Source organism: Salvia splendens, chromosome 3 (genome assembly GCF_004379255.2).
Source record: "Salvia splendens isolate huo1 chromosome 3, SspV2, whole genome shotgun sequence".
In the NCBI taxonomy this organism is placed as follows: Eukaryota; Viridiplantae; Streptophyta; class Magnoliopsida; order Lamiales; family Lamiaceae; genus Salvia; species Salvia splendens.
In genome coordinates this window covers 4,108,569-4,129,937 of record NC_056034.1, presented here as the reverse complement: position 1 = coordinate 4,129,937, position 21,369 = coordinate 4,108,569, and the positions used below count along the sequence as shown (strand labels likewise).

Sequence of the window (21,369 nt, the reverse complement as noted above, 5' to 3'; positions counted from 1 at the left end):
AATTCCTCTCTTGTGAAAAGAGTATTGATGGCTCAATCCATATCAGCATTCATGATTCTTCTTACAACAATCTCTCTAACATTCTTAGCTTCAGACAGCAGTGCCTCCACCATTGCTGCTGCGCCCTCTTCTCTTCCTCTCTCACCTTCATTAACTCCTGACATCTCTCCTCTTTTCCCCACACCTCAGCTCTCTCCAACTGAATCATCTCTCCCCATAATTCCCTCAACTCCCAGCCCTCCAAAGCCTGATGATGATGCAATGGCAGCTCAATCTCCAGTTCTGGCCGTTGCGCCGTCTGGATTCTTGCCGGATTCTTCCTCTCTCGGGCCGCTAACTGGCCGGGGATGCTTCACCTCACTCGTGCTTTCTGCTTTGCTGACATTTGCTCTTCTGCAGCTTTCAGCTTAGTGTTGTTTGCCATTTACTTGCTTTCTGCATTGCGTAGAATGTGAATGAATTTGTTGTGTTCATGTTTAGTGGAGTACTATATATTATACTAGTAGATATATTTGAGGTAAGTCTGTTGGAAAAGTGTGGTGTGGAACATGTAACTAATTCTGGTATTGCAATAATGGCCTTCAAGGAAAAGTGTGTTTTTCATTCTCTCTCTCTCTTTCTCTCTCACACACGCACATACATAGTGACACACACACTTGTTTCACAACCACAGATTAAATCATGATTCAGGGAACTAAAGTGCCATGAGCTAAGATTCTTCTTGCTGGGAAATAATTCTCCCCATTAAAGAACTCATATTCTTTAGGAAGAGTAGAAAGCTAAAACCATCAAAAAAATTTGGAAGTTGGAAAAAACATATAATTTGCTTCCTTTTGTTTTAGTTATTTTATCCCAATCAGATAAAATAATTAGAATTTTGTAAAGAGAGAATATATTGTAAAAGGCCCTTTGTACTCTAAATCAAAGTACATACAAATGAAAGTATAGATTCTCCGTTGTACCCCATGTTGGAACAATTTCTTTTTAGTATCACATCACTGCACACATCATAATATCATATATTTCCTTCAAAAATCCAAATTACTTAGAGACTGAAACACGAAAGAAAATTAAGAATTCGATGAATATGAATAGGTATGTATGTATGTATCATCAGGCCAGTGAGGTACTAGTACTAGATTATCCCAAAGATGATACTAGAAAAATTGTTAGAGACACTTTTCCAAAATCAAATTCTCTTCCATCAACAAATCCATGGCCAAACTCAGCTGTCTAATAACATCTCTCTTGTCTTCATCCTTCTGCATCAGTTCCTCCCTTTGAACCTTATTTTGTTTTCGAAGTTTCTCCAACTCTTCCTTCAACCTCTTCCATTCACAATCACTCGACTCATTTTCTTCTCCTCCTTGTTTCTCCGGATCATCAACTTCAGGCTCGTCAAACTCAACCAACTTACAGCCATTGGAGTAGCTATGCAGCACATTTTCTTGCAAGCTCACCGACTTCCTCAGTTGGTTTTTAGCCACATAAAGTGAACCGAAAGAAGATGTTAAAAGGTGACTCCCAATTTCAAACTTGATGAGTTGATCATAACTCTCAGCTAATGAAGTATGCATTCGGTGGAAATCATGAACCATGCTGATTAGCTTAGGCCTCATGTTGTAATACGCCTCCGCACGTTGTGAAAATGACTCTACATCTTGCTCGATGAGATTCCGCGTTGAACTAGTCTTCTCTTCTAGCTCTGTCAACCAAATCGCTCAGTTTATTAAAAACCTTTATGAGTTGAATATCACTACAAAAATAACTATATGTGAGTAATAATAATTGATTTGAAGTACCTGCAAGAATTGAATTGAGCGATAGGGATCGATTGGAACGAGCCTTGTTGTTTATGTTTAGCCACCACCACTGTGATGATCTCAACTTGTCTCCTCCCTCCAACATCCTTGTATCAAATCAAACTTGCATAAAAAACAAATCAAATCAAATCACATATACATAATTGATTATAGATATAATTTCAGATACTTGCTCCTATTACTTGAAAATGAGTTGCATGGAGCTCTGAATTAGTACTTAACTTTATACAAGTGATGAGGAGCGTCATTGTTAATGATTATGTTTTATGTATCTACAATTCAAATTCGGCGCCACCATACTTTTTTTATATCATACATTTGTTAGTGCGTGCAAAAGTATGTGTATTGTGTTCGTAAAAAGAATGATTTATAGTAATTTTTTTAGTCGAATGTAGTATTTTATTATTCTATACTCAATTGACTCGATTGTTTTTTGTCTAAACATTAAAGAACATCTCATTTAATTTTACCTTTAAATTATTATGATATTGATTCCTAAGATTTCAATCCATATTCAAGTCATACAATTGTTCATTCAAGGGCATTCGAAATTACCCCGTTGTCATTAGGTAATTTTCAAACATTTACACTAAACTTCAACTCATTTTTAAGCATATTTCATAACAAAAAATAATTTTACTTTACACCAAACTCAAAGTTTACATGATTTTTTAATACTATACGTCTCACGAAATTTTTGCATAGGCTATAGTACACACCCATATTTAGTGTTGTTTTGTACAAAAACACAAAAATTAGTGGATTTGTAGTACTGATTGGGTAAGTTTTCCATACCGAAAATAAGATTTTCTAAGAAAATCTTTCCAATCGACCTAAGTCACCCAGAATAATCATCAGTGCATGGGCATAGACAAAGAATGGTTTTAGTGAGTAAATATTGGTGCAAAATTGATACCCATACTAACAAAATACTTTTCTTTTCTTTTTTTACGTGTAAGGTTATGAGTAATGATAAAATACTCTAAAAACAACTGTGTTAGATCCATGGGCATATATGACGCCAGGTCGTTACAACAAACTTGGAGCAACCAAACAAAAAAACATTAAACTTTGGGTCAATGTATAATGTTGTAATGAATTGGATTTGATAGAGCAGAAATATCCCATGAAAATGAATAGTACTAGTACTTTTTTGAGTCAATATTTATAATTTATCTTTTGTCAAAAATACAAACTCCGAAACTTCATGAAAACGATATCTAAGGTGACACGAAATTCCTCATAATTTACCTTGAGCATAGGAACAGTATATTTCTTTTATACGAATCCAAGTATAGTGAATGAGAATTTATATCTACAAAAGCCGTTACAGATATATACAAAATAGGCAGATTCTATATAGATATCCACTCTCAATAATCACTATAAAGAATCTACCTAATGTAACATTTAACGACTTCACATTAAACATAATACATGGAGTATTAAATAATATCAGCTCATATCCAGTAAATCTTTCTCCCCAACGAGTTAGATGTTAACAACTATACACAAGGATGGTCTTCAGTTGTTTCAGCATCTCATCTCATACCAATTGGTTGTCACTGTCTTCTCTTGGTGTGCCCGGCACGAACTCTGCAAATCCCCGACCACCAAACACCGGCCGCATGAACGAGTCATCGAATTTTCTCCAGTAATAGTGGACAGTGTTGGTTGGAGCACTCAGAAGCATCTGCAAACTACACGGACGTTGAATGTTCCTCTTCTCTCCATTCACTTCCGATCCTTCCCCATTGCTCAGAAGGGGCAATGACAGAGCCGACGTCGGGCTTGAAGGTTCCGAAAGATCGGCATCGTTAATGTGGTCCGACGGAGGAAACATAAACCTCACAAAATGCTTTGTCAACAATCCGAACACCTAAAAGAACAAAAAAAATGAGATACGGATGACAGAAAAATATGACCTAGAAAACAATCGATGTTCGTTTGAGAGGAGAATTAGTGTCTTGCCACAGTAGTGAAGAGGACCACAGTTATGGTACAGGTGATCATGATCGCGTTCCCCGGCTGCTTAGTATGGCCAGATTTGGCAAACTGCAAATTGTATCAACAAGTTCAGCACGAGTGCTACACCATTGAAACATAAAATATTCAATACTACTATTCTTTCCTTTTACCTGATTATAAGCTAACGCCATCGAAACAGCGCCTCTCATTAGACCAGCCCACCAAATTGTGACCTGTGTAAGTCATCATCAGTATACGTTTATTGCAACAGAACAAATTTTGTAAGCTCTTCAAGAAGCTCACCTGCTGCTTGAGGTTGAGTTTGCTGCTCTCAGATTTCTTCGTAAAGTTGAATAGAAAGGACAGCGGAAAGATAAAAGCCGCTCTCCCAACAACAACTAAACCAAATAAAGCTGCACTAGCTCCAACAGATTTTATAGGGCTGCAAACGTTTTTAGAACGAATGATGTCAAACATGGCCATAGATGGAAGATTGAAACAATCACTTCAATTTTTTAAATTAAGTAATACTACTACTATAACATGGTTTACTTCTTTAGCTGTCTAAATGGGATACCTGCTGCTTGCGAATTTCCATTTTTCAAGATCCAATGCATCCATACCAACGTAGAGGAAGATAAATGTCTCTGCAATGAAGGACAAAGTTGCAAAAGCATGCCTGCAAAGAAGCTGGTACATAAGACGGTGTTCTGAGACTGAGAGCAGCGTGGAAAGTTTCCTAAAGAGTTGCTTACTTGGTCGTAACTCTAGAACTTTCTGTAACGTTATGCCAGGTATAGTGCGACATAACAATTCCACAGAAGAACACTGTCAGGATCCCACTCATATCAAAGAGCTGCAAGATGGAAGTGGATCATATGATTAGCAATCAAAGAAACTAATGAATTGTCTGATAGAAAAACATCACTGCACGAGGCATAGAAATGGAATAATGAGAAAAGGCTACCTCGGCCATTATATAGGATAAGTAAGCCATGAGAATCATTAAAGCAACTTCACGATCCGTTGAATGCCTGAAATTTGGAACAAATATCTTCAGCAATTTGCACATGAAACCAGACATATCTAATTTTGAATTGGCTTGAATTACATACCTTCCAAAGTACAACTTTCTAATAATAAAAGCACTCAGCAATCCCATCTGAAATTTAAACAGTTAGAAAATCCAAATGGATAGAAAAATTGAGATCTTGGTAAAGAAAAAACAATGACTGTCATGAAAGAAACCCAGACCAAGGATGCTTAAAAACAACTTTTGCCTCAGAAAGTGAAGTAGTATAATATTTATGCTTTTCCAGAACAAGTGATGCTTAGAAACTTCTTATCCAATGCATTGATGTATGGAAAAAGCTAAGTCGTAACCAAATGGAAGTTCACAGATAAAATGAATTTCTACGTCATACCAGTGCCTATTTTTCAATTGAAGCCTTAACAATATTTAAGTGACAAATTTTGATGAATGAAAAACGAAGAGTTTTATTACAGAGAGATTAATCATGATGAACGAATCAGATCAAAACTCACCAAGACACCAAGCAGCGTACTAGTTATGAACAAATAGAAGAAGTTTCCGACAAATGTAAAGGCCATTGTGGAATTAATCTCTGAGAGGTCAAATTTCTGAATTGCGTTAAATAACACCACAGACGTGGCATCATTGACCACGCCTTCCCCAAAAACTAGACTGTGGAGAAATGGCGTCTCATCCTGATTAAGAACCTGCCAGTCACCACACACACAAAAAATGTCAGTCATTAATTCCTAGGAGGCTAGGTCTGCTATCCTTATTGTTGACAGGAAGTGTTCCTTCCACTTTCTGGAAGAGGAACCACAATAAGTTGTGTGTCAATACCTGCAGTGTGCATACAGAATCCGTAGCTGAAAAGATTGCTCCAATAGCTGCACAAATGATGTATGTAAATTATTAGCTGTCGAGACTCAAGCCTGTGCTTTGCAAGTTACAACACAACACAAATACAATATGCAGACAACAACGAATTACACAATTGAAAAACTATAGGACATGTACGAAATCAGTAACAACATGGAAACCAGTCTGCCGCAGAAACTTGCAGACCTTTTGAGGAAATTAGCATAAAAAGTGAAACTGCATAAATAACTGAAAGGTTTCAAGTCCAACTTATCATATTGATCAGTGATTCAGTAGCAAGTAACCATTAGCATTAAAGACAGATAATTAGAATTAGTAACAATCTGGTATTCTGTGATTTTGGCATTCAAGGGGATAACTAAATGGAAGAGAAACAGATGATGGTATTTTGGAATATCAAAAAAGTATTTGTAACACAAGGACGGTGGACAGTAAAATACTAGACAAAAGTAAAGAAGAGAGGATATAGCTCACCAAGATAGTCCTGAAGTTCCAAATAGCCCAAATTCAATTGGTCGAAAAGTATTTTAGCACCTGATACAGTAAAAGAGTTATGCCACATCAGACACCATAGATGAGATACAATAACAAATAGCTCGATTAAATGTAATAGACAAAGAGAGGCTGTAATGCATATGAAACAAACTTTCTATTTATACTGAAGTGCTACTATTTACAGTTACTGAGTTGGGTAGAACAAAAATTAGGCCATGCAATCCTGTAATGTCTAAGGTAATACGTGCAAAGTTGGATGAGATCTAGTCATATTTATACTCAAAAAGTCAACTAAACCATTAAAACTGCATAAAGAGCGCCTGTTCTTGGGAAAACACCTTAAGTAGCAATACTAGATGAGATCCTACACATGGTGAAAATTATCATTATGATGATTGATGCGTACTCGGCTCTTGAAAATGAAGATCTTGCGGAATTGTATACTCTTATAGGTTGTAAGATAATTGGAACATTAACAGAATTTAATTCAGCTTAGTCCTAATCCGTTAGTTCAAAGTGAATCAAGTACCGAATGAGATGATGCAGAAGGATATCATCGTCCCAACAGCTCCAAACAAAGTAATGGTCATGAAATTCCTGAAAAATTGCTTCTTTTTCACCTGGAACCTGGTAAAAACATAAAATGTCACTATTACTAAACACTCTGAACATCTGGATCATCCAAGGTTTGACTTTTTAACTCATAAAGTAAACAATCATATTCATTGATAAAAAAACTCTTGAGGTTTGACCAAGAGCTTACCCAGCATTAAATATGATAGGCGGTAAGAGGTATATGAAAAAGAGCTCCTCGTTGAATTCCAAGATCCGCGAGCTCACTCCTTTAGTAGCAAGCAACAGAATGGTTCCAGTACCCAAACCCTGCAATCAAACAATCTATTTAATCTCTAAAGACAGCATAACTACACCAAGTAATTAAAAAAATATATAAACAAGGCAATTATTCTCCAAATTCAAATGAGTGTAACTCACAATGAAAAGTGCATTAACAGACTCATTAATCCACCGATTTTCTTCGAGTAGATGGCCGAGCACAACGCAGATACAGAGGAGCGTGACGAAGAGCATAATGGAACTAACTGAAACCTCATCAGGATCACTAGAGGCCAATTTCCCTAAAATGGCCCTCGACACAGAACCTAAACCAACACCCATAGTTTTTCCCTTTTGAGCTTCCTGCTTCAGAAAAAAAATTATACACCAATTTAGAGACACATAAAACTGCAGAATGCAGAACTACTCACTCACGATCTTTACCACCCAACAAAAATATGCTAATACAACCTATAAATATAAATTCAAATTCAATCCACCTAGTAAAGTCAGAAACACAAAAACCATGGAAAATTCATAGAATAAGTTTCACGTGCATTATGCGTTATTCGAAATAAAAAGGCTAAAAAAATAAACTAAGCTTGTATTAATAGTTTCTAAAAGCAGAAAATCTCAACAAAATCCAATTTAACTTAAAATCTGCAGGCATAAAAAAATACTTAAAATCTGCAGACACGTGCAGCTACAAATTACAAAAATAAAATACAAAAATGATTACTCATGGAAAACATTGGAATCAACCACGATTTTACCCCCAAAAATCGGTTCAGAATTAAAAAAAAAAAACCTAAGCAAAATACATAAAACTTCGCAAGGATGATTCTATAAAAACGTGTCAATTTTATCAAAAGCAACCCCCCACAAAAAAATAGAAAAAAGAATTACCTCTACCGAGAATTGCCTAAAACTTGAAGTCTTAACAGGATAAAAAGTTTTCAATTGAATTCGTGATGTTTCTTAAGGTGTAAGAGTGAGTTGGCGAAGAACTCCAGTTAAAGCAAAATATCAGTTGATTTTGAACCACAATAGTATAATCAGCTACCCGGTTTTTCTATAAAATTATTATAAATAACGAAATAAACGAACATATATTATGTTTATATTAGTAGTACATTTTTGGAAGGGTGTTGATGAGTAGAACAAATCCATAAACGAACAAATCTCCTAAAAAAACTCAAATAAGATTTCCATTAAAAACTGAATTAACAATAAATAATTATTATAATAACAGTATTTTAAGAATAATAAATAAAATTTGACCGAGTTTCACGGATTAAAAATATGCATTTAAAATATACGAGAAAGATATTTATGCAGAAGCCTTATATTAGTACTCTATATCCTTACCTAATGGTCAAAGATAGATTAAACAGTTTTGTTTTAAAAATTAAAAATTTATTAAAGATGTCTCAAAATATTGGAACAGATGAAATATTGTCGCAATTTTGGATTGAAGTGGGAATATTTCAAAAATAATTTCAGTTTGTAACTAAAATATTGCAATTAAATAATTGGCTTGTGTACCGCCTATGAAACTACATAGGGGTGAGCAAAAAAAAAACCGGAAATCGAATATCCGAACCAAACCAAACCGAAATTTTGAAATTTGATTGGGTTATTTCGGTTTTTCGGTTCGGTTCGGGCGAAGAAAAAAACCGAATAACCGAATTTATTTAATTATTTATTTTATTATATATATGTTACTATTATTTAATTATAACTAAAAGTAAAAACCCTAATTGGAAACTCACGTTTCTGAATTCTGAATCAGATCCGCCGCTCTCGGCTCTCCTCTCCCTCTAACCCTAAATCCCTCCACCAACTCCATCGTCCTCCGTCGCCGGTCGCCCCTCCAGCCGTCACCGGTTTTCGGTTTAAGGTTTTTCGATTTTTTAGTTTTTATATAATTTCGGTTTTTCGGTTTTGTTCGGGTTTTTAAGTTCGGTTTTCGGTGTCGGTTCGTTTTAATTTTAGGCGAAATTCGGTTCTTCGGGTTCGGTTAGGGCGAAAAACCGAACCGAAATCAGAATGCAAACCCCTAAAATTACATGCTATTTCAACAAGGCACCCTATAAATTTCATCACCTTCAATGTACATTTTCATATCACGATCATAATTTCTGACATCCATTACTGTACATCCAATTGAAACATATTCATCCAATAACTCACTCACCACTTTAAATCAATAAGTGGGTCTGATGTCGGCATTCCCAAAATCCATTATACTCAATTTTTTTTATAAATGAAACGCTTCATTTGCATTCACATCTCTTCGATGCATGCCTGCCTTAATTAACAAAAAAAACTTCGTATATATAGATGCAAATTGTAAATATATCACCGATTATTCTTTTACTATCGTGTTCGAGTTTTTTTAAAAAAATCAAATTTCATATAACGTGATTATGGTATGCAAAATAATGTATATATAATGTGTGCGAAAACGTTGAGATAATTATTAATATTGTATTGACAAAATAACTCATGCAAAACGCGAACTACATGTTTGCCACTTGCAGCAGTCCGATTTTGAAATCGCGTGATTAAGATTGATTTTTAGTTAACAACATGTAATTAGCTATTATTTGAATACTTCTAATATTATTTGACAGATGTTTGACTAATATTTTGATTTCAATTACGTGTTAATATGATAGTTATTTAATAATATTTCGGTTTAAATTTTAGCCCATTGATAAATCTCAACTTGTCAAATGATCTTACATAAAACTATTTCATTTCTAATAAAATTTTCTTCTTATTAGATACTACATCGACATCGCTCAATAATACACATGACCTCAATTTCTTTTCTTAGTAAAAAGACACGCATATGAATTTTCGACCCTCCAAACAACAGTTTGTTACTCCCTCCGTTCCACAATAATTGTCACTCTTATTGTGAGTACGAATTTTAAGAAATGTAAAAAAAATTAGTTGGAAAAGTCAGTGGAATGTGAGATCCACTTTTTTTATATTGATTTTATAATAAAATGTGAGTAAAGTGAGTTAGTGGAATATGTGATCTACTTAGCATTTGAGATAAAAATGAAGTGTGATAATTATTGTGGGACATACTGAAATAGAAAAGAGTGACAATTATTGTGGGACGGGGAGTATAAAACTATCCCTGTACATGCACATAAAATATATTATTATTATTATAAAAAATAGTTTTATTAAATATTATTTGCGGCCCATAAAAAATTATGCACGTGTTACTATTTTTTCCATTTCAGTACGTTGTATAAAAATAGTCTATTTGTATTTTAGGTAAAGATATTTCAATAAATTTTCTTTCTATTTTTTTTAACGTTATATATTGTGCATTAATTTTGTTTCTATCTTTATGTGTAATAGTTGAAATGGAGTATCGGAGTGTAGTCGACATAAACATAAACATAATCATAATCATAATCATAATCATAATCATTTGTGCGGAGAAACCCATAGTATCAAAAAGGGGTTCACAAAATTCACATAACACACACTCGCACACACTCACCAACCCTAATCTCTCTGATCTTCACTTCCACTCCAATCTTCTTCATAAACTCTTCATCAAGCTCTAATTAAGCATCAAATGGGTCTCCTGTAACCGTTTCCTTCTTGCGTGAACCCCCCCTTTTGTAATTATTTATCTTGAATAAGCCATGTAGAATAAGATTGAGTTTTTGGAGGAATAGTTTCTGTACAGATCTGTGTGGCTCTTGCTCGTCAGAGGATTCCACGCCTAAATGCTGATATTTTTGTGATTTGGGCTTGTTTTGCATTTACTTTCATATGTAAATTTTGGTTTTTTGTCTTGTGCCGAACCTAATTTTGTCTCGATTTGAAGATCGAGTTTGGTTATTGTGTGCCGAAATTTCTTGTTACTAGTTGCCGTTGTTGGAATATTTTTGATTTGCTATAAAGATTGATTTTGTCGGGGTTTTAGTAGAAATACTTTTTTAGCATGTTTTATGGGGCCAGGCATCTTTGTTAACTACAGCATTCCTGGAGTAATTTTGGTGGGTTTTGATGATACTTTTCATCAAAAGTTGGGAATTTTAGGCGTTAGCCTCACAGGGTTATGAGATTTGGTATTAACTGATTGCTGAAGCAGGAGAGAGAATCAGTTTCTTGAGTTGATACATCATTTTTTGTCAATTATGTCATTCAAGAGTATACTTCAGGATATGAAGGGTGAATTTGGGAGCATATCTAGGAAGGGGTTTGAAGGGAGGTTTGGGAGGTCTAGGTCTCACCGGGTAGTCGAGGAGTCTATGGTGACTGCTGTGGATGCTCTGAGGCAGAGCTGCTGGGCGAATATGCCACCAGAGCTCTTGAGGGATGTGCTTATGCGTATTGAGGAATCAGATTGTGATTGGCCCTCGAGGCAGAATGTTGTTGCTTGTGCTGGTGTGTGTAGAAGCTGGAGGGATAACATGAAGGAGATTGTTAGAAACTTGGAAGTGTCTGGAAAGATTACCTTTCCTATTTCTGTGAAGCAGGTTTGTGTTTGGATGCTTCATGTCCTTTTTTCATGTGGTGTGAATTAATGTTTTATTTGTCTTCCATTCCCATTTATGTGATGTTTACAGCCTGTAAACATTTTAGAGCTCTCTCTTTAGTTCCCTTCAAAGCGTAATCTCATAACATTGCTCAAAACCTTTAATTTTTTTTGAATCTTTGGTATAGTTTATAAATGCCAATCTTGAATCATGACATACTCTTTGGAGATGCACTAGCTGATTAGTTTAAAAATTAGATGTTCGAGAAGTGAAATATATTCGAAATGAGGAAGGAAGGTCAGTGGTTTTGTAAAACTTGTTGGGATTTAGGATCACTGCTTAGTCCTCATTCAAAATCAAAATCCATGTCGACTCCCTTGTTTCATTTGAAATGCTGCTAATAAAATCATTGCCATATTTGAAATTTGTATGGATGACAAAGTGCCCATCAATTTTAAAAAGAAAGTCTTACGGAATATAATGTATCTAACCCCCTCTCTGTATCTCTCTGTCTTCCAAATGTTTTATACAACAAAATTGTTCAATTTAGCCCATTCTGATGGAAAGTGAATGCCATTTTCTTATTTCTAATATTCACAAATTAAAAGAAATCCAGAGTCCAGATGTAGCTGATGGTTGCTAATGTTGAAATCAAAAGATAACTAATCGAGCTGACCTTCTGTAATGAGAGTTTACATATATTTGAATTTTTTTGTATGTATTGGCATTATAGCTTTTTGAGAAAATCTTATGGTACTTGATTTTAATCAAAACTGTCTCTATTTCGCCTGTTTTGGTAGCCTGGATCCTTGTTAACCCTGAACTCCTCTCTTAAGTGAGTGCTGAAATATTTTTTTTGCTGTTCTTCCCTCGCAGCCTGGTCCAAGAAACACCCTAATTCAGTGTTTCATTAAGCGGAATCGAAGCTCTCAAACATATCTCCTGTACCTTAACTATAGTCAAGGTAAACTGCTTACATTGATTTCCCCGCCCCTCTTTTTTCCTGCCCACCATTGTTTATTGATAATAATACTAACCTACTTCAGTCTAGAGTTATTTATCTTTAAGTCGTATTTATATTCATGTCTTCATCTTGCTACAGCTTCTAATGATAATGGGAAGTTTCTTCTTGCTGCTCGAAGATGTCGACGGCCAACTTACACTGACTACGTAATATCTCTGAATGCTGGAGACATATCTAAGACCAGCAGCAACTACATCGGGAAGTTGAGGTGAATCTTTTGGACTAGGGTATTTTTTATTTCAAAGCTTTAAAAGACTAAGCTTTCATCTTGTTCCGGTCATGACAGGTCTAATTTTTTGGGAACCAAGTTCACAGTCTTTGATGCTCAGCCCCCAAATGCTGGAGCTAAAGTTACTAAATCTCGTTCAACGAGGTTAGTAGGAATGAGACAAATTGCTCCTAGGATCCCTGCTGGCAACTTTCCAGTGGCCCACATTGCTTACGAGTTGAATGTTTTAGGTTCGAGGTGAGAACTAAAACCCCTCAGTTAGAATTGTCATATTAGAGTTATAACTAAAATTAGTACTTTGGATTGATCATAATTGTGTTATTGGTAATGCTTCCAAATTTGATTTACCTTTGTTGAATCTCTGGTACCACTATAGTTAGGGTTGTCATTTCTTGACTCAGTACAGTATAATGGATTAGTGCCAAACGTATTGAGTCTGCCAATATCATTGTTCAAACGATTGGGACACCAAGTTATCATTTTATTTAGCAATTTTATTGGAACGATATAGAGATTGCATTTCCTCAAATTTGTATGAATTATTTTTGTGTTTTACATTTATTACAGGCTTTTATAGTTCTCTTGTTACATAATACGGTGCCTCAATGTGTATAATATTTATTATTGTACTACTATTATTTAACATAATCTTGTTTCTGGTCGTGTTTGTGCTTGGATAAATTGTGTTGGGTGTTATTGTGCCTAAAACATGCCGTGACTGTAATATAATGTTCTCTTGTTGCTAATTCACATAACTTCATCATATAGGGGACCAAGGCGGATGCAGTGTGTCATGGATGCTATCCCTTTTGCTGCAATCGAGACAGGAGGTAGTGCTCCAACACAAACGGCATTCATACCAGGAAACTTCGATTCGTTTCCCTCTCTCCCATTTTTTAGGTCAAAATCGATGCGCTCGGATAGCTTCCAATCTGGACCCCTATCAACACCCAAAGACAAAATGCTAGTATTAAAAAACAAGACTCCTAGATGGCATGACCAACTCCAATGCTGGTGCCTCAACTTTAACGGGCGTGTCACTGTCGCCTCAGTGAAGAACTTCCAGCTCGTTGCATCCCTTGAGAATGGAGCTGGAGGGCAAGAGCAGCAGCAGGAGAACGTTGTCCTCCAATTCGGGAAGGTCGGGAAGGACATCTTCACCATGGACTATCAGTACCCAATATCTGCTTTCCAGGCGTTTGCCATCTGCCTCAGCAGCTTTGACACCAAGATTGCGTGTGAATGATGAACCAGGTGTGAGTTCCCTAGTCTTTGGACATAACAAAGCGTGTGTGAATCTGATCACAGTGAAAAACATATCTGAATTGTTCCTTAATTTAGCAGAAGAAACAGAAAACAGAAAAAAAAATGTTTCTTTTTTTGCATGAATTTGAATTTGAGCATCATCAATTTGAATTTATAGGAAATGAGCCGATCTTGTTACTTTGTAGCAACAGCTGATAATTCATATGTTGATATTGAGTTTATTTCTTTTAAATATATATACAATCCTATATATATATATATATATATATATATATATATATATATATATATATATATGGGAGCGTTATTCTCCTATTCATTCATTTGATCCTTTATTCTTCTTAATATGGGCCGTTAGATCTCATTCATCAACGGTCCAGATGATCTGCATTATTACACTATAATGATGCATTATTAGTCGGTGTGCATTATTCAACTGAAAATCTGCATTATTACGCTATAATGGTGCATTATTAGTCGGTGTGCATTATTCAACTGAAAATCTGCATTATTAAATGACACGTGGCATCAATCTAACCGTCGGATGACAAAATCGTGGGGCTGAGATCAAGAAGGAAAAAGGAGGAAATATGCAAAAAGGAAATGAATACATCCCTATATATATATATATATATGTATTTTATCAAAACAAGTATTGTCTTAAACCTAGAAATGCAGACGGTTTTCTGTCCATTGGATTAGCCAATCTAATCTTAAGATTATTTTAATTAACGGCTAGATTTATTGGGTAGATATTAATATTTTAATTACTTATAATCTTAAAAGGTTAATTATGTAAATTGCATTATGTCGTTAGTTATAGTATTTCCTATAATTTTGGAGGCAGATGGAGCTTGTCAGGGTCACCTCTTTTTACTAAGTGAGAAGATGGAGCTTGAATCGTCACACACTATCGGGAGGGGAAGCTTAGTATAAAGAGGTGACCCTGACAAGCTGCCTCGTCCATCGGGCATACTTGTTTTTGATATATCAAATAATATGTCATAATAAACCAAAGTAGTAGCATAACAGATACATGCATCAATTTTAATAAAAAAAACTTTACCTGTTAGTTGAGTACGTAGTATCGAACGAAACGATGTCACCAAATTGCAAGAAATTCATCTTGGCAATAGGATCACACCAAAACAAATGAATCAAACGACTCCGGGAATCAACTTCATACTCGTACGTGAAGGCATCACACTTTTCCTTCTACTTCTTCAACTCATCTATTATCATTTGGGCGTCACATCCTTCAGCGTATCTTCTGATATCCCGTGTATAGTTGCGAATGTCCAACACAGTACACCCAACAGACTCATAACTGCCCATCAATTCAGTCAGCAACTTGAAAGTTAGAGATGGCCCGATATTAGCACCAGCACAATCTGAAATAAATTTTTGATGAATTGGTTCAAGTTGACGATTTAGCCTCATGAACTTGTGGTGTTGTACCGCAACCATGGGATGGTTGTGTTCTTCGTTAAAGTGTTGAATTACGTAACCACGATCTGAATCAAATTTGAAAGCAACAGAAGCATTACATCCACATTTTTTGGATTTGCGTCGTCGTTTGGGTTGTTGATCGTTAAACTTCTGTTCACCCTCTCTGTTACACACCATGTAAAACCATATGGTGATATCATCAACCTTCTTTGACCCGTTCTTCCTTGTATCAAATCCGACACGTCGCCCATAGTTCTCATAAAACTCAATTGCGTTGTCCAATGTAGGGAAGCTACGACCAACAAATGGTTTAAGTTCTATTGGGCATTCTGGTATATTTAATCTGAAAAAATTCAAAATCAGAAAAGACCCCAAAAAAAATTAAATTAAATACAATATTCCATCTACTAGAAGTAGTATGCTTATAGGTAATAATAGGATGAAATCGCTTCATAAGTGATACCACTATCAAAAAAATAATAAATTAAAAACAATATTCCATCTACTGGAAGTAGTATTCTTATAGGTCATAATAGGATGAAATCGCTTCATAAAAGTTATACTACTATCCTATACAAATATGGGTCATACTAAACACAAATATAAGCATATCATAAAAACGTTGATACCAATTGTATACAAACAACCTCCACTAAAATGTCATAGCCACACGCCAACTAATTAAAACTTACATCGTTACTAATATTGATACATAAGCAAGAGTAAAAAAAATTATAAGTATAAGTCATCGAAGGATGTTTTAAATGAAAACCTGTATTCTCAACAATGTCATCTACGGGTGACTGATTATCTACATGCGAAGTAGATGGCGTTTCAGAATCCATTCCCGGATGTCTATATCATAACATAAACCAGCAAATCTTATTATCAAAACATTAAACAATATCAATGAAATTTCAGATACTTAAATTCATACGTCTAAATAAAAAATGCCCACATACAATAAAAATGAGATGAATAACTGAAGTATATTGTAATAACTCACTGTATATATTCGACCGAGAAACAAGAACCACAAATTCAAATAATGGATGGAAGACATAAATTTAAACTGAAATACGTAGTATCGAGATTTTGGAATGGAACTCAAATGTTAACAGGGAATAAGACTACAGCACAATAACTAAATCGATAGAGAATTTTAGCATATCTTAAAATGTTAACACTTAGCAGAACGACATTAAATGGAACAGCGTATCAAAATTCAACGAATAATTGACGGAGATGAAATTATGGGCTGATAACCTACGCTGAAGAACGGTTAGTGGAGAGATGAAGGAGCAAAATTATAGGAAATACTATAACTAACGACATAATGCAATTTACATAATTAACCTTTTATGATTATAAGTAATTAAAATATTAATATCTACCCAATAAATCTAGCCGTTAATTAAAATAATCTTAAGATTAGATTGGCTAATCCAATGGACAGAAAACCGTCTGCATTTCTTGGTTTAAGCCAATACTTGTTTTGATCAAATACCTATATATTAATATCTGAATACTGTGGAGTTAATAATAGTATAACTGATATGTTCCCCATTTGAGTAGGCCCATAACTAGTGAGAAACAATACATGTAGCAAAAACAGACTCCAAAGATAACATGCCTTAGAGCATCCGCAGCGGTGAGTGGACACCCGTCCGTCCGTTCATGCCAGCGGCGCGGCGCTGCTCGATGCATCGAGCACGTCCGTGCCAGCGAGCAGCTGACATGACGCGTTCTGATTGGCCAACGGCATTTCCGTTGGAAATTCATTTTTTATTTTTATTTTTTAAAAAATCGAAAATAATACCAAAAATTAAAAAAAATCAGATTTCCAAAAATATGGCCGCCTTTTTACCGTTTTTCTGGAATTTTTTGTTTTTTGTTTTTATTTTTTTATTCCCAAAATCATCTATAAATACACATATTTATCATCCATTTTTCACATCAAATCATCTCCCATTCATCTCTCATTCATATTTTTTCATACAACTTATCTACATCTTCCTCTCTCACTCAAACCCTCTCAAATGGATTTCACCAATCTCATTGCAGAAGCGGAGCGTGAACAACAAGAATACTATGAACAATATCGTGCCGCCTATGAAGCCTATGTCACCGCGAATACCCCCACCCCTCCTCGACTAACTAGATCAACTCGCCGCTACATCCATCGTGACCGGGAGGGAGCCAACGAAAGGCTCGTTGCCGACTATTTTTTCGACCAGCCGCGGTTTCCGGAAGATTACTTTCGGTGCCGTTTTTGCATGTCAAAATGCTTGTTTATGCGTATTGTCAACACATTATCCGCCCGTGTTGAATACTTTCAAACAATTACAGACGCAATCGGTCGGCAAAGTCTCTCGGCGTTGCAGAAGTGTACGTGTGCCATCCGACAACTTGCTACTGGGCAAACGGCTGACCTCTTGGACGAGTATTTGCATGTCGGTGAGTCAACTGGAATCCTTTGCCTTGAAAATTTTTGCGACGGCGTTCGTTCAGCTTTCGGTGAGGAATTCCTTCGAGCACCCACCACCGATGATTGCCAACGGTTGCTTCTTCTTCACGAAGTAGTCCATGGTTTTCCCGGTATGCTTGGCAGCATTGACTGCATGCATTGGAGGTGGAAGAATTGTCTGACTGCTTGGAGGGAGTAACTCTTAAGCGTCCACAAAAGCGACGGCCCAACACTTTTCCTTGAAGCGGTCGCCGAATACCGGCTATGGATTTGGCATGCATATTTTGGTATTGCCGGATCCAACAATGACTTGAACGTGTTCTATTCTTCACTACTCTTCAATGATGTTTTGAATGGTGTAGCACCGGCGATCGACTTCACCGTCAACGGAAATGCATACCACATGTGTTACTATCTCGCCGATGGTATCTACCCAAGGTGGTTGACTTTCGTGAAGACGCTCAGCAACCCGCAAGACCCGAGACAGGTTCTTTTTGCGCAGCGTCAAGAGTCCACTCGGAAAGACGTCGAAAGAGCTTTTGGGGTCCTTCAAGCCCGATTCAACATTGTGAAGGCTCCGTCTCGTCTGTGGTACGTGAAAAATATCGCCGACATCATGTACACGTGTATTATCTTGCACAATATGATTATAGCTGACGAAGGACCGATGGCGGCTAGCTTTTACAACAAGGATGAAGCCGGAAGCTCAATCGCGAGGTCTCCCCCACGCCGATGTATGCATACGATGGTGGGCGAGAGGATCGAAACAAGGAAAACAATGTGCGATACCCGAGCCCACATTGAGCTACAAGAAGACCTAATCAAATACATTTGGGCGAAATTCGGCCACGAGTAGTGTATTTTTATTTTATTTTATGAATTTAATTATGTAATTTTTAATTTTTAGAATTTTAATTATGTACTTTTTAATTTTTAGGATTTTAATTATTTAATTTTTAATTTTTTTGTAATTTGTAATAGTATTCCGGATATTTTTAATGTATTTTAATTTTGTGGAAATGTTTTTATTTAAATTGAATAATAGAATGATGGGACCCTTGAGTTTGTCCTTGCGGAAGAGCACGGATGTGGGTGTTGTGCTCTTGCCTAAGAGCAGGGAGTAAAAGTGGATCTGGGCCCACATCCGTACTCGTTGGCAAGAGCACGGACGGGGATGCTATTAATTAAGTTCAGGAATATTAGGCGTACTAGTAGATGAATTGTAATGACCACTCAAATATCTAACTAATTAACTGAAATCCATTTAAAATAGGAATAGTTAAAATAAAAACATCTCACGTTTATTAAGAGTCAAGCTAATATTTATAAAAGGACATGTAATTTAAGTATAGTAACTTTTAAAATTTGCATCAGTCCAAATATCAGAACTAATAAAAATTTGAGTACTGATAAATTAACAAAATTGTATAAACAAAATTAGGGTATTTTTGTCATTTTTATCCTACGCAAAAATTAAGGAACTTTCCTATTTTAATTGTACATTAATTTTACATTTTAACCCCTCATGTTAATTAAAGAATTAACAATAATACTTTCAACTAAAATTCAAAAAGAAAATACTTATATTTTTTTTCTAATAAAAATGTTTTCAGAAATTTAAACAAATATTTATATGTTTTTTCTAGTTTTAACCAAAAAATATGAAAACAAGTTAAAAGAAGTAAAAAGAATAAAATAAAAAAGTGAAAATATTGATAATTAAATCGAAATTTATTAAATCAAATTTGATATTTAAATAAAATCATATTATTTGTAGATTAATTTTGCTAGCACATTATATTTTTTCCCCTTTCCTTCAACTACTTAGCGTTTTTTTCCATAAAAAAATTTAGTATAAACTTATTGTTTCATAAATTTATCTAAATTATCCTTATATTCTAAAAACTAATTAATTTACACTCCCTCCGTCCCATAACAATATGTGACTTTTTCATTTTCGTTCGTCCCATAAAAATATGAGCATTTCATTTTTGGAAAGTTATTCCAATTTATGTGCATTCCATTTAACGGTAAAATACAAATGGTTTTTAAAATATATATGTTGTAATGAAAGAGAATTTTTAAATAATAATATTTTGCACAATTTTTACTTTTTTAAAAAAGAACTACTCCCTCCGTCCCAAGGTAGTTGAGGCATTTCTTTTGGGCACGGGATTTAAGAAATTGATTTGTTAAAGGTTAAAGTGGAGAGAGGAAAGTAAGAGAAGGAATAAAAATTTTACCAAAAAAGGAAATGACTCAACTACCTTGGGACAAACTAAAAAGGAATACGACTCAACTACCTTAGGACGGAGGGAGTATTTATTTATGTGATAATTTAAATAAAATGAATGAAAAACATATTCCATTAATATACTATGAATAATTATTCTATCTAGAATTTTATTGTGAGGGTGAATTTTTTTCAAGAATAAATTTAATTACATACTATTTTTTAAACAATATAAATTAATATAGAAAAAATTGTAATAATATATAATGTTCCTCCTACAATTATAAACAAGGTCAAATTAGTCATAGAAATATGTAATTAATGATGCTATCAAATCAAAATAAATTAGTATTATCCTATTTAAGGGCATTTTGTATATACAATCTTTCTAAATTAATCTTTTACTCTAAAAATTTTATGATCTAAGCGTGGCAAATATTTTGCTAATGGAGTAGAACATATCTTCACCTTTTCCCCTCACTTTTCAACATGGTAAATTTAATTGCAATAACTTTTGTGACCCACTTATTATTGTTTTTACCATTTTGTATTACATAAGTGGTCCACCGTATATAATTAAGAGTTGAGCTATAAATTGTCGAATGAATATCAATCATTGAATCTAAGAGTGTCGATATTGTGGTTGAGGACCACATTCCTAAGGCCACCCGCAACGCGTCACGCGGGTGACCCGTATTCCATCACTAAGGAACGAGGCGGCGGCGTGACGCGTTGCAGCACCCCGTCTCATCCCCAGCCCGCTCTTCGTTCCGTCCCGCCGTGACGAATGGCGAGACGTCTCGCCACGCGCCGAGGCGACGTGGCGAGCTCTGGCGCCATGCGTGACGGCCCTCGCCGGCCCACGAGTGAGCATCGTCACGCTGACGCAATAAATCATTTTTTAAATTCGAAATAAAAATAAAAAATGAAAAACGGTAATATTACCGTTTTTTCCTTTTTTTATTTTATTTAATTTTTTTTACTCTATAAATACTTCTAATTCATCCTAATTTCACACACAAATACACATCTATTCTTCCCAAATCATCTCCATTTCCTCTCCAATTTTCATCTAACCTCTCATCACAAAATGTCCGGCGACAGAAACTCTGGCGGTGGCGGTTCCGGCGGGTTCTACATCAACGCGTTCGA

General features: G+C 35.3%; 4 protein-coding genes across 5 annotated transcripts; 2 read left to right on the top strand and 2 right to left on the bottom strand.

Moving 5' to 3' along the window:
• Positions 1–27: 27 nt before the first annotated feature.
• On the top strand, positions 28–411 carry LOC121795655 (classical arabinogalactan protein 26-like). Its single transcript, XM_042194204.1, has one exon. The coding sequence runs from the start codon at positions 28–30 to the stop codon at positions 409–411; it is 384 nt and encodes a 127-aa protein (XP_042050138.1).
• Positions 412–1,077: 666 nt separating this feature from the next.
• LOC121793778 (protein NETWORKED 3A-like) lies at positions 1,078–2,049 on the bottom strand. The gene is made up of 2 exons (XM_042191810.1): positions 1,803–2,049; positions 1,078–1,705 (listed from the first exon to the last, which is right to left on the bottom strand). Exons 1-2 carry the CDS (start codon positions 1,906–1,908, stop codon positions 1,170–1,172), a joined length of 642 nt encoding a protein of 213 aa, XP_042047744.1. The 5' UTR covers positions 1,909–2,049; the 3' UTR covers positions 1,078–1,169.
• A 1,020-nt stretch (positions 2,050–3,069) lies between these two features.
• Positions 3,070–8,093, bottom strand: LOC121794450 (sodium/hydrogen exchanger 2-like). 2 transcript variants are annotated; one of them, XM_042192613.1, is made up of 15 exons: positions 7,939–8,093; positions 7,192–7,398; positions 6,962–7,080; positions 6,728–6,825; positions 6,178–6,237; positions 5,665–5,711; positions 5,337–5,531; positions 4,907–4,953; positions 4,759–4,825; positions 4,547–4,647; positions 4,369–4,470; positions 4,095–4,233; positions 3,962–4,024; positions 3,795–3,878; positions 3,070–3,702 (listed from the first exon to the last, which is right to left on the bottom strand). In XM_042192613.1, exons 2-15 carry the CDS (start codon positions 7,372–7,374, stop codon positions 3,370–3,372), a joined length of 1,638 nt encoding a protein of 545 aa, XP_042048547.1. In that variant the 5' UTR covers positions 7,375–7,398; positions 7,939–8,093; the 3' UTR covers positions 3,070–3,369. The 2 variants fall into 2 exon arrangements, with proteins under 2 accessions (XP_042048547.1, XP_042048546.1); XM_042192612.1 differs by having other exon boundaries at positions 7,192–7,395.
• A 2,386-nt stretch (positions 8,094–10,479) lies between these two features.
• LOC121794448 (tubby-like F-box protein 3) lies at positions 10,480–14,300 on the top strand. The gene is made up of 5 exons (XM_042192611.1): positions 10,480–11,549; positions 12,426–12,513; positions 12,652–12,781; positions 12,860–13,039; positions 13,571–14,300. Exons 1-5 carry the CDS (start codon positions 11,208–11,210, stop codon positions 14,046–14,048), a joined length of 1,218 nt encoding a protein of 405 aa, XP_042048545.1. The 5' UTR covers positions 10,480–11,207; the 3' UTR covers positions 14,049–14,300.
• The last annotated feature ends 7,069 nt before the right edge of the window (positions 14,301–21,369 follow it).